Source organism: Hyaena hyaena, unplaced genomic scaffold (genome assembly GCF_003009895.1).
Source record: "Hyaena hyaena isolate Hyena2069 unplaced genomic scaffold, ASM300989v1 scaffold_1469, whole genome shotgun sequence".
NCBI lineage: Eukaryota > Metazoa > Chordata > Mammalia > Carnivora > Hyaenidae > Hyaena > Hyaena hyaena.
This window is the reverse complement of record NW_024082106.1, coordinates 93,284-106,771: the sequence shown is the minus strand read 5'-3', so window position 1 is coordinate 106,771 and position 13,488 is coordinate 93,284. Positions and strand designations below refer to the sequence as shown.

The following is a 13,488-nucleotide window of genomic DNA, read 5'->3' as shown; positions in this document are numbered from 1 at the left end:
CTGCTACTGTTACACAGAAACCCTTGGCACCAGGGGCTCCATCATTGCATTTGATCCTCAGAACAGTCCTGCAAAGAAAGATTACTGTCCCTTTTGACGGATGCAAAAACAGAGGCATGGATAAGGGACAGGACATGTCTAAGGCCCCACATCTCATCAGAAGAGGAGCTAGTTCTTAAACCCAGAACAGTCCAGCTGTAACTTGCTAAAGTATCCAGTGAACTCTGCCATTTGTACTTCTCAGCACTTGGGCCAGGATTACTGTTCTCATTTTACAGACAAGGAAACTGGAACCCAGAGTCAGGCAGGGACATCCCCACCCTAAGGCCTACTTTTGGTACAGGCTTTGCCTACAGGGGAGAGAAACATCCCCTGCCACATGCACTTCTGGACAGGTCTCTGGACCTCCTCAATGAGGAGCTCCTCCTCCCAGGAGTAGGCTCAGAGCCTCTCTCACTGTTCCTTCTGCCTAGGATGCCCTTCCCCACCTATAGATCCTTCAAGATCCAGCTCAAATACTCCCCACTCCCTGAAACCTTCCATAGCTCTTCCAGGTAGGGGGTCTGGGCTCTGTTACTGTGGGTTGCCCACTGCTTCCAGGCCTGTCTCCCTCCTTACTACTGGTCAGTGTTTAACCATCAGCTCTCCGGGCCCTGATTTATTGGGTTTTGTCTTTTTCTGGTCCTATAAATACTACCACCATGGTGCATTTGAAGCTTTCAACTGACTTGGGAAGAAATGCACAGAGAGACTCTGGAGCATCCCCACCCCACCCCCCACCCCAGCTCTGAGCTCCCCATGACATTGGCAATGTCTCTGTTTTATCACCAGGTCCCAGGGTCAGCTCAGGGCTCGGCACAGTAAGCCAGCAAAAACCATGTGCAGGGCCATTCCCACTCACCAGGTTGAAGGCTCCCACGCCAAGCTTCACCCCTCCTTCAAAGTGCCTGTGGTTCTCTCCCTTACAGTACTGTGAGGACTGCACAAGGCTGTCCAGCTCCCTGTGGGAGATATGCAAAGACCTTTTTCAGCCACACAGCAGAGGCTAGGTCCCATTCCAGCTGGGACTAAGGCTGCCCCCCACCCCCACTCCCAGCTGATTTCAGAACTCCCTGATGGTAGACTGATAACAGTTCTGGCAATCCAGAGAGCTGATATTCGAGGAATTTCTAACCCCATCTGCCTATTAATATAGTCCTTGCCCCTGAATGTCAGCTTTATCAGCCCCAGCACACCTGCTCGTCCAGCACCTAGGCATTGCATGTGCTCCACATTCTGTCTAGAACAGTTTCTCAACTTTGGCATTACTGACGTTTTAGGCTGGATAAATTCTTTAGGTAAGGAGGGGTTCGTCTGTATAGTGTAGGATGTTTGGCAACATCCTTAGCCTCCACCCACTAGATGCCAGATGCAACCTCCCCCCAGGTTGTCACAACCAAAATGTCTCTGAATATTGCCAAATGTCCCAGTGAAGAGCCACTGGGCTAACTATAACACCCACTCCTTCAGGAAGTCTACCTGGGGTCTCTTGGTTGAAATCCAACCCTCTTTTTCCTCGTCATCAGTTGCACAGAGTCCATATCCCATCTCACCTTGGGCAGGACAGAAACTTTAAAGATGTGCCTACCTCCTTACTATGCCATGAGAATCTTGAAGGCTTTCAATGGGCAAGCACTGACTGAGGCCTCCCTGTGCCAGGCACTGGACAATAGCTAGAAGCAAAGCCACCAAGTGGCTGTCCTCACAATTCTCCCACTCTAGGGAAAAGATCCACCCCCCCATCAAGTCACTGTGAGGGTGGAGGGGGGTTCCAAAGGAGAAGACTCTTGGGGTCTGACCCAGTTTGGGGTTCAGGGAAGGTTTCTCTGAGAAGCTGACACTTCAGCTGAAACCCTAGGAATGGGGAGGGTTAGCTGGGCACAGAAAGAGTGTTCCTAGCAGAGAGATAGCATGTCCAAAAGCCCTGAGTAGGAATGAGCTTGGCATGTCTGAAGAACTGAGGGAAGGCAAAAATGTTTGAGGCAGAGTGGGGTGGAAGCTGTTGCTAGGAGGGCTAGGAGCTCCCAGGAATGACTCAGCGATGACCAGGGACTTTATTCTAAGAGCAAGAGGAGTGTCAGGAATTGGTAAGAGGGTGACCTGACAAGGTTCGTACTTTGGAAACATCACTTTGGCAGCTGGTGAAGAGACTGGAGGGGGCAGAGCACAATTCCAGCAGACCCTCAAGGCCATGCAGTGCCCATATACTACATGGTGTTATATACCAACGGTACCCTGAAATCACACTCACAGTCTCTCTCCAGGGAAACAGTCACATTAGATGGGGAAAATAAAGATGATCAACAGTCTCAAGTCAATTCAACTTTTAATGGAAAGTGAGTTTTGATGCAAAACTTGGGGGGAAGAAACTGGGATTTTGAAGCTTTTTCAAAAATTTTAGAATTGGAGGTAAGAATTGTGGTGTCATGTTGAATAGAAATGTCTGGACTGAGTCTTATTCTTTCATCCCTAGACAAAGCCTGTGCTTGCCCAGGTGCTGATATGGCATGGAAATGATCTGGCCCTCAGGGAGCTCCCAGCTTGGAGAGGCTGTGAGTGTGTGTGGACACCATCCCTGTGTACTAGAGGAGTCCAAGGAAGGCTTCATGGGGAAAGTGGCATTTGGATTGGGCCTTAGCAGAAACAGAGGGGCTCTGGGGCTGTTCTCAAAACTACTGGCCCTGTGTCTATCTCCGACCCTCTACCTCACCAAGCTGTTTGTGCAGAACCTGTCTTTATTTTCCCCAGGATCAGGTGTAGACTCAGAGGAACCAATTGAACAGATATACCCAAGAAACCATGCGAATATTCTGGAAAACTGAGGTCCAAATGGTGCAGAGATCTGCCTGAGGTCATGTGGCATTCTAGGCGTCCAGCCTCTAGCCAGTGCTGTCTCCCACAAAGCAGCCTGAGGGGCACAGGGTAGTAGATACTGTGGACCCAGGGTCCCCTAGACCAGACCCACTTACTTATAGGTTTGGTAGCTGTTTCGAACTTTGATGCCGCCCTTGATGAAGCTCACCATGTTCTCGTCCTGCAGGAGGGAGAGAAATTAATAGCAAGCCCGGGTGGGTAGCCACAGGCTTGAGAGGGATCATACAAGGCTCTGGGCCTGGCTTGCCTGACCTTGGGCCCAGCTCTATGAGGAGTTCTGGGGGGAATAGGGTTAGGGGTTAGCCAATCCAGACCTCCCTAACCCCTGGGTCTTGGGATGAGGATTTGTTTGCCAAACAAGACCTCCAAAATGTCCAGGGTCTGGAGAAGGCACTCCTGGTGGTTACCAGTGCCTCCTCTGGGTAGAGGAGCTGTGGGAGAACAAAAATGATGCTCGGTTTTGGACTGTTTGTGTTTTCCACAACAAGCAGCTCCTTGTCACATTTGTAATTTAAAGCACCGATACCTACAGCCCATTTTAGTTCCACTCCTGGGGATGTGCCCAAGAGAAACAAACAGACATGGGCTGTGGGAGTTACCTTCAAGAACGTTCACTGCCCTACTCTTCACAGCATCCAGGAAAGCATCCGAGAACAAAAAACAACCCCAATGCCCTTCAGCAGGAGACTGGATAAACAGTTATACCCATAGAAGGGAATATTATAAGGGCACCTGGGTGGCTCAGTTGGTTAAGCATCCGACTTCGGCTCAGGTCATGATCTCACGGTTTGTGGGTTTGAGCCCCACGTAAGGCTCTATGCTGACAGCCAGCTCAGAGCCTAGAGCCTGTTTCGGATTCTGTGTGTCTCTCTCTCTCTGACCCTCCCCTGCTCATGCTGTCTCTCTCTCTCAGAAATGAAACATTTAAAAAATTTTTAAAAAGAAGGGAATATTATACAACCACATAAGATTGGGTAAAGAAAGCAAGTCTCACACAGCTTGAGGCCTTAAGAAGCTTGAAGGTATGCTGCTCAGACATGAAATAGAAATCTGAGAAAACTATTTTTTTAAAAATACGTTGGAGGATAAAAAACAAAACTGTAGCTGGTGGTTTCCCCACAAAGGGAAGCAGGGGACAGGGCAGGGAGGAGACTAGCCAAGAGTGTTCTATTCTCTGGTTGGGGAGGGGAGCTCTTGGGTGTTTATTATGTGTAATAATAGAATAAAAAGGCTACACACAACGCAATTATTAACAGTGGTCCTAATGAAGAATTAGAATTATCTAATTCTAATTATGTGAGGTACAAAAAGGTAGAACAGCTAACAAAAATAAATAGTACCCCAATAAAATTCTCATGTGTCTGTCTACCCCAACACACATATCTATGCATGATGATTATATGCTATAACCCAGGTTTTATGGTGAAATCATGAGGTGATGGTTCTCATAATAACGACTGTGTGGTGAGGAGCACTGGCTCCAAGTTGACCAGACCTGTGTTCAAATCCCAGCTCTGCCATTTGCTAATCATGTCTCTGTGAAAGGTGGCTCCTCCCCTCTAGTCCTCCCTTTTACAAGCCTGTGAGGTGAAGATTTAATAATATATGTACATTTATGTAAAAACAAACATGCAATGTGTGTAAGGTATGTAAAAACTACATACCTGTAATGTACACACACAGCCTGGTATGTCACAGAATCAGGTTTGGTTCATTCAAACTTGTTTGTTGAATTAGAATTGAGTACAAAGCAGGCTTTGTGCTAATGCCAGTCACCCCCATGTGAACCTCAGCAGGAAAACAGCAGTCATGAGGTGGAAGCATATCCTAGTAGTGGATGGAAACATGTGTGCTGTGTGTGGAGGGGAAACCCCATCACCTCTGCCACTGAACCTGGCTAGGGCTGGGAGTGTTGGGGTGACTGAGCCTCAGTCTTCTCCTGAACCATAAGGAGGCAGACTGTGGCTGCTTATAGACCCTCTGGCTTGAAGTTGGTGACTGATCTTCTGAAATCCCCAGGCTGCTTGTACTAGGAGAGGGTTCCTACCTGCAGGAAGGTCAGAGCTGCTCTCTGCAGCAGGCACTCTGCATAGCAGACTTCAGCATGGATTTCCTCTGTGGGGAGAAAACCAGCCCTGAGGCTTCCTGGGACTCTTGACCGGCGGCACAGGCCAAATCCTCCCCACTCCACCTCCCAAAAAGCACAGTGAGTCTGAGTCAGCACTCTCCCCCTCCCCCCTGGGGGGGAGGTGGTCTGGATCCTTCACAGCACTCACCACTGTCCAGAACTGGCTCACTCCCCACACCTGCCTTCCACCTCGTCCCCTATCCTGCCATCCAGAATGTCAACACAGGGCCCTAGGCCTGTTCTCTGGTTCTCCACACAGCACAGTGCCAGGCAAGGAGAACGTGCTGGGTTGAATGGATAAACAAAGAAGATCCTGATCCAGGGAAGCCCACAGGCTGTAGGAGTATGGGAACATATGGGAAGGAGAACTCACACAGCCCAGGGAGTCAGAGGAGACTTCCAGAAGAAAGGTCATTTGAATTGAAAAGGAATAGAAAGGTGAGGCAAGAAGAGCTTTCTAGGCAGAGGCCTGGGAGAACCAAAAAACTCTGATGTTTGGGGACAGCCAACCCACAGAAGATCGAAATGGGGTGAGGTAGGGAGACTTAGGGGACAGGTAAAGATGAGGGGCAGAGCTGACTGAAAAGGGCCTTGAATACAAGCTGGAGGAGAGCCAATTTGGCCCTGTGGGCATCAGAGAGCTACGGAAGGCGAGGAGGAGGAGCGGCGTTGTCAGATTCACTGTCTTGTGTTAGAAACTTAAAGGCTCTTAAGGATGGAGAGGGCCATTTACTCTTGCGCTGAAGAGCCCCGCATTGCTCCAGCTGCCTGCTGCTACCTCCAGGACTGCCACGTGGGGTCCCAGCACGTAGTCTCTGGCAGCCTAGACCATCTCTTACACTGCCTTCAGCTGTCTCATCCCAGTGTGCCAGCCTCCAAAACCTTATTTCCCTCTAGGATACGTGCGATCACTATGATAATCAGGCCAGTAAACCTAACCTGCACATAATTCTAGGCCCACCCTGGCCCGAGAAGCAAAGCTAATGAACCTTGTGATCGCATTTTCATTCCTCGGCTTCCAGGTCCTCAGCATGTAATGCCATCAGGTAAGTGAGCCTTCCCTGCTCACCTGAGAACAACTTCTCAAAAGGGCCCAGTCCTCTCTGTTAAACTGGGAGATTAACTGCCCTTTTCCCCACCCATCCCTGGGCCTGGGACAGGGCTGCCTGGGGCCAGCTGGGTTGAGAGGACATTCAGATGCCACACCTTCTGTGAATTGGTCCATAGTGGGGCGGTGCACCAGGTTGCTAAAGGAATCTGTTACAGAGGACTTCTTCCGGTGCCTGAAGAGGAAAAAGCGGCCTCAGGTCATTCACTGAGAGTGAGCCAGGGGCCCAGGTGGGCTCAGACGCATCTCCCGCCCTTCCCATGGGACTCCACACACACACACACACACACACACACACACACACACACACACACACACACACCCACCCACCCACCCACCCACCCAACTGGCAACTCTCCCAAGTCCAGGCTTTCTCACGCCCTTGCTTCTGTTGTTACCACTACATGGAGCCCCCTCCCCTCCTTTCTCTGCCCCGGCCAGTTTCCAGTCACCCTTAAGGAACCAGCTCCAGCATCACCTCCTCCAGAAAACCTTTCCTGCTCCTCTGGCAAGAACCCCTCAGCCCCTGGAGCTTCCCTGCTTCCTGCTGGAGTGTCACTATCTGCGCCTTCTCCTTGACCAGGCAGTTCAGGGGTCAGAGGTGGCCAGTGCCCACCCAGCACAGGGCCTGGCCCAGGTCAAGCATGTGTGTGTGCCCAGTGAAAGACGATTCCAGCTGTGCACGAACACTGAAGGTCCATTCCCTTCTTCATTCACTCAAGCAGTTTATGTGTACTGGATACCAAATATGCACCAGGCCCTGTGGCCATGTTTTCATTCGATCCCCACAACAGCCCTACCTTCATACCTATTTTACATATGAAAAAGTTGAGTCCAGAGAGAGACTTGCCCAAGATCAGTTATTACATGACAGAGCCAGAATTTATCTCCTTAAAATCAGGCCTGACCCCTGGAAGCTGCTTAGAGATTGGCTCAGACCACAAGACTCCTGAGGCAGAGCTGACAGGGACAGCTCTTAGTACTTGGGGACTCATCCTCTTAGCCAAAAGGAGCAGCATTACTAGTGGCATTTAGGCACTGGGATAGGCCAAGGTGACAGAAGGATGGACCTCATGACCCCTCATTCCTGCCCCCCCCTCCCCCCTTGGCCCGGACCTCTGACACAGCGTCTGCGCCTCCTTCATCATGTTGCCAGCAAGCAGGATGTCCTGAGGGTCAAAAGTCATCATGGCCTGCATCTCCAGGATGGTTGCATATGTCAGCGAGTGGTACATGCTCTCCTTGGTTCTGCCGGAGAGAAGGGACATGAGAGCACCAACCCCCAGAACTCCAGAGGTAGCTGGCCTGTGCAGACCACCACCATAAACTCCCCACCCAGCATGGCAGGGAAACAGAGATCCAGAGAGGGGAAGAGACTCTCCCAAGGTCTGACTCTTCCATTGCTGCTCAAAAGGCCTCAGATCGCAGCTCCTTTCCTTCCTGCTGAGTGACACCAAGTGACTTTCCAACTCTGAGCCTCAGTTTCTCATCCATTCTGCAGGAATGGCAGCAGCCAAGAAATGTTGTGAGGACTTTAGCAACAGGTTGGCCTGAGACTGTACCCCCAGTGCCCAGGGACTGCCACTCACCTTCCGCCACACCTCCCAGAGCAGAGCCCGAGTCCCTTCTATCCTCAAGCTACCCTTCCCCACCCTGCCCCCTGGGCTTGCCGTATCCTTGTTCCCTGGGCCTCACCGGCCTCACTCCCTCTTGCCTCTCCCCACCCCGTCATCTGGCCATGCTGCTTTCTGGTTAAGGTCTCCCATGGTTTTCATGTCCCATGACGTAATGCCTGGGCCCAAGGCTCCACACAACACAGGTTCTGCCCACCTCTCCAGCCCAGCCCTCTTGTCACTTCTGCTTCTGCCCCATGATCTGGTCACATTCAAGACAGCGCCCCTCATCACAATGAGCCACACATACTCTCAGGAAATTCCCTCTCCCCCTCCTCTCTACCTTTGCCCAGGATGTTCCCTCAGCTTAACATGCCTTTTCCCTACCCCTTCCCTCCCTGACTCATCTGTCAAGGCCCTCAACTGCCTCCAAGGCCACTGGGCATCCAAGGCTCCCTCTTCGGGGACCATGTGTCTATACCGAGGCACAGGTCATACTGAATTTATATCAGCAGAGGTTTAGCTCTCTCCTCAGACTGGAGAGTGGGCTCAAGGACAGAGCTTGTACGGAACTCATCTCTGTCCCCAGCACCAGCACCACAGGACCTCGTGAGCAGCCTCAGGATTCCTCCTGCCATCTTGCTTCTTCACAGGCCAGACCTCTCAATGGAAAAGCATCTGGTGGGGGCTTTTAGTCTAACACATGGAAAGAAAAGCAGGCAGGGAGGGATGAGAAAAATGCCAGTCCCCCTCTGCACTTGGGGAAGTTACAAAGTGTCTCAGCTTTGATTTATACTTCTGCAAATGGGGACAATAATGGCAGCTTGCCCAGGTCCCTGTGGGAATGGCTGGGGATCACTCTTGGTTGTCACACAGAAGGGGCTACAGCGGTTTTCACTCCCTTCCCTACACACCTCCTCATCAATTATTTACCAAACTCCTCAGTGCCAGGCTTATGCTGGGAACTTTAGGGGAGATGACTTTCTATTGTAAAATCACATGATTTCACCCATTTTCATGTCTTTATCATTCATAAAACTGTAAAATTAAAAACCCTTTGTAAATTAAGTGCTTTTTAACTTCCGGGTGACCCTTCCACCCAGGTAATATTGTCCTGGGGAGCCAAAGGTTTTTAAAGAAAACCAAAGACTGGCCCACCCCTCACCAACTCTGGCAGCTATCCCAGGTCTTTGCTAGAACCCCCTAATCTGAAGGCAGTGGCTTGTGCAAAAGAGGACACAACCTGAAGTGGGGACAGAACTCAGGCTTCAGAGTCCCTGAGACACAGGCTGGGATCTTGGCTTTGCCAGTTATCAGCTGTGTGATCCTGGTGAATTTTGTAAACTCTCTGAGCCTCAAGTTTCTCCTCTACAAAATGGATACAATAATCCTTCTCTCCCAGGACTTTGGGTGGCTTAAATAGGACACCCAGGCCAGGGCCACATCACTGATGCTCAATAAATGTGAGTACTTCTATGTCTGCCAGGGTAAAGGGTCACTGCCCTAGATAGAAACTCTCTGGCTCAGGAAAGGCTTCCTGGCAGTACCCAGACCCACCCCTCCAGATAATCCCCTCCCACCCCAGGCCTCTTGAGTTCTCAAGCTCCTGCCCTTCTCTTCCTCTCTCCACATCAATGAGGCCCAGGACTTAGGCCTAAGCACCCAGTCTAGTTCTGGGCCCAGAAGGAGGGGCAGCCCCACCTGGATAGCTGGCAAGCAAAGTGGAATTTCTAGTCTGAGGCCCAGTGCCCAATATGCACCTGAAGCTAGGAATCCTGGCTCCTCCCCAGCTCACTACTGGAAGGTCCTCAACTGTTTTCTGGACCAGGACCTGTGGTACAGGCACACATTGGAGACACTGCAGGTTCAGTTCCAGACCACTGCAATGGAGTGACTATTGCAATGAAGCAAGTCAAATGAACTTTTTTGTTTCCCTGTGCACATAAAAGCTTAGTTAGGTCTACAACAGCATTATGTCCAAAAGTGTGCAACAGCATTATGTCTAAAATATAGAACTTAATTAAAAAATACTTTATTGCTGGGGCATATGGGTGGCTCAGTCATGATCTCACAGTTCATGAGTTCGAGCCCCATGTCGGGCTCTCTGCTGTCAGCACAAAGCCTGCTTCAGATCTTCTCTTCCCCTTCTCTCTCTCTGCCCCTTCCCTACTCACTCTCTCTCTTTTTTTAATGTTTTATTTATTTCTGAGTGAGAGAGAGAGAGGCAGCGTGAGCAGGGGAGGGTCAGAGAGAGAGGGAGACAAAGAATCAGAAGCAGCCTCCAGGCTCTGAGCTAGCCGTCAGCACAGAGCCCGACAAGGGGCTCAAACCCACGAACCGTGAGATCATGACCTGAGCCAACGTCGGATGCTTAACCGACTGAGCCACCCAGGTGCCCACGCCACCCACTCTCTCAAAAAAAAAAAAAAATTAAAAAATACTTTACTGCTAAAAACATGCTAATCATTATTGTCATTTCATTGAGCTGTAATATTTTTGCTGGTGAAGGATCCTGCCCTGATGTCCATAGCTTCTGACTGATGAGGGTGGTGGTTGCAGAAGGATGTGTTGGCTGTGGCAATTTCTTAAAATAAGACACAGGGAGCCTGGGTGGCTCAGTCAGTTAAGCGTCTGACTTCAGCTCAGGTCATGATCTCATGGTTCATGGGTTTAATCTCTGCATTGGGCTCTGTGCTGACATCTCAGAGCCTGGAGCCTGCTTCAGATTCTGTGTCTCCCTCTCTCTGCCCCTCACCCGCTCACATTCTCTCTCTCTCAAAAAAATAAAACATCAAAAAAAAAAAAAAAAAAGACAACAATGAAGTTTTGCTGCACTGATGGACTCTTGATTTCACAATTTCTCTGTAGCATGCGATGCTATTTGACAGCATTTTACCCACAGCAAACTTCTTTCAAAATTGGAGTCAATCTTCTCAAATCCTGCTGCTGTTTTATCAACTAAGTTTATGTAATATTCTAAATCCTTTGTTGTAATTTCAACAGTCTTTACCAAGAATAGATTCCATCTCAAGAAATAAAGATCTTTGCTCATCCACAAGATGCAACTCCTCTTCCGTTCACGTTTTATCATGAGATTGCAGCAACTCAGTCACATCTTTGGGCTCCACTTTTAATTCTAGTTCTCTTGCTCTTTCTACCACATCTGCAGTTACTTCCTCTACTCAAGTCTTGAACCCCCTCAAAGTCATCCACAAGGGTTGGAATCAACTACTTCCAAACTTCTGCTCATGTTGAGATTTTGGCCTCTCCCATGAATCACAAAATTCTTAATGGCAGCTAGCATGGTGAATCCTTCCTAGAGGTTTTCAACTTACTTTGCCAAGATCAATCAGAGGAATCACTACCTATGGCAGCTATAGCCTTATGAAATAGATTTCTTATGTGGTAAGATCTGAAAGTTGAAATGACTCCTTGAACCATGGGCCACAGAATAGATATTGAGTTAGCAGGCATGAAAACAATATTAATTTCATTGTACACCTCCCATCAGAACTCTTGCGTGATGAGGTGCATTGTAAATGATGGGGTTGAAATATTTAGTAAACTAGGTTGGAAACAGACATACTGTCATCTAGGCTCTGCTCTTTAAAAAGCATAGGAAGACTAGATTTAGCATAATTCCTAAGCACCCTAGGATTTTCAGAATGGTAAAGGAGCACTAGCTTCAACTTAAAAGTCACCAGCTGCATTAGGCCCTTACAAGAGTCAGCCTGTCCTTTGAAGCCAGGTGCTGACATCTCCTCTCTAGCTATGAAAGTCCCAGATGGCATCTTCTTCCATTGTAAGGCTGTTCCATCTACATTGAAAATCTGTTTAGTGTAGCCACCTTCATTAATGATCTCAGCTAGAGCTCCCAGATGACCTGCTGCAGCTTCTACATCTTGCTGCTTCACCTTGCACTTTCAGGTCATGTAGATGGCTTCTTTCCTTAAATCTCACAAACCCACCTCTGCTAGCTTCCAGCTTTTCTTCTGCAGCTTCCTCACATCTCTCAGCCTTCACATGCAGAACTGAAGAGAGTTAGGGCTTTACTTTGGGTTAGGTTTTGGCTTATGGGAATATTGTGGCTGATCTGATCTTCTATTCAGACCACTCAGACTTTTTCCATATCAGCAATAAGGCTGTTTCACTTTCTTATTATTCTGTATATTCCCTAAAGAGCACTTTTAATTTCCTTCACGAACTTTTCCTTTACTTTCATAACTTGGCAGTTTGGTGCAAGAGGCCTAGCTTTTGATCTGTTTTGGCTTTCAACATGTCTTCCTCACTAAGCCTAGTCATTTCTAGCTTTTGATTTAAAGTAGGACATGCAACTCTTCCTCTAACTTGAACACTCAGAGGCCATTTTAGGATTATTAACTGGCCTAATTTCAATGTGGTATGCCTGTACATAGGTAGGACAACTCCCCAAACCTCAGACACCCCAAGTTTAGTTTACAATCCAAAGTTCTTGTTTGCTTACAAAATCCTGAGCCTTGAGAGTAAGAGTCCCTTACCTCTGAGCTAAACCCAGATCTGGGACATGATGTCCATGTGGGTCCCACCTGCTAGTCCCAGACCAGCTGTCAAACTGGGGAGGGCACTGGAAGAGCCATCAGAAGAGCAGGGTGTTAGGACCTGGGACTCCCTGGCCATGTGGAGGTCAGCTAAGCCTCGGGGCCACCCGCTCATCTCTCCTCTACCAACAGCAAAGTAAAATAAAGCTACTCAAAGAAGTGACAAACACAGAAAACAAATGTCCAGGCTGGGGTTCTGGCGGAGGTGAGGATGGAGCTTGATGAGCCCATTACTCTCTGAAGGCAAAGTATGAATAAAAATTAAGTGAGACACTGCATGCACAGTGAGGAACAGTCCAGTCAAAAACTGGACTCCAACATTTTTTGAAGCTTCAATGGCTATATATGGAGAGGCTATTTTTTTTTTTTAGCAAGAATTATTTCCCCTAGGGTCGCCTGGGTGGCTCAGTTGGTTGTGTCCAACTCTTGGTTTTGGCTCAGGTCATGATCTCATGTTTCATGAGTTTGAGCCCCACATTGGGCTCTGTACTGACAGTGGGGAACCTACTTGGGATTCTCTCCCTCTGTCTCCTCCCCTCCCCTGCTCACTCTCTCTCAAAATAAATAAATAAATTTAAAAAAAAGAATTATTTCCCCTACATCAGTGGTTCTTAATAAAGATGGGGAAATATCTTTCCTGTTCTTCCACCCCAACCCTCCCTCCCAATCTCTAGTATCTGCCAATTTCTCAAAACATGTTTTGGTTGTCACAAGGTGGGTGTGGGTGAGAAGTGTGTTAATAACATCTACTGTTTGGGGAAAACACTCTTAAACTGAAAAAGAAAGGAAAGATTCTTTTCTGGAAGGGAACAAGGGCTAAGATAAAGAGCGGCTTCACTGCCTTAAGTGTGAAGTTAAAAGATACCCTCGTGGAAAGACTGGTTTTCTCCACGGTGCCTCCTTCGAGGCAAGCATTTCCTCTCCGAGGCTTGAGCTGTGGGGCCTGAGGGTAGGACTCCTGAGGTGAAGGAATGAATGCCCTACTGAGGTGTAAGGAGGATGAGGCAGCCCCTCAACATGCAGTGGGCTGTAGGGAGAGGGTGTGGAACTTAAGGGGAGAGGCTGGCAAGGAAGGTGGCAGGGAGGAGCCCGCTCAGGGTCAAGTGATGACCAGAAGGGAAGTGGCGCTGGGAGTCTTCCAAAAAAACT

General features: G+C 48.9%; 1 protein-coding gene across 8 annotated transcripts in view; it reads right to left on the bottom strand.

Moving 5' to 3' along the window:
* Positions 1-13,488, bottom strand: part of TTC39A (tetratricopeptide repeat domain 39A) — a 56,451-nt gene that overhangs the window by 19,000 nt on the left and 23,963 nt on the right. For all 8 annotated transcript variants that reach the window (XR_005526854.1, XM_039223865.1, XM_039223864.1 and 5 more), the window contains exons 3-7: positions 7,266-7,397; positions 6,248-6,324; positions 4,961-5,028; positions 3,009-3,073; positions 902-1,001 (exon numbers count right to left, since the gene is read on the bottom strand). Coding sequence is in view for 7 of the 8 variants with exons in the window: in XM_039223865.1 (XP_039079796.1) it covers positions 902-1,001; positions 3,009-3,073; positions 4,961-5,028; positions 6,248-6,324; positions 7,266-7,397 (442 nt within the window). In the remaining variant the exon portion in view is untranslated. The remainder of the gene's footprint in view (positions 1-901; positions 1,002-3,008; positions 3,074-4,960; positions 5,029-6,247; positions 6,325-7,265; positions 7,398-13,488) is intronic.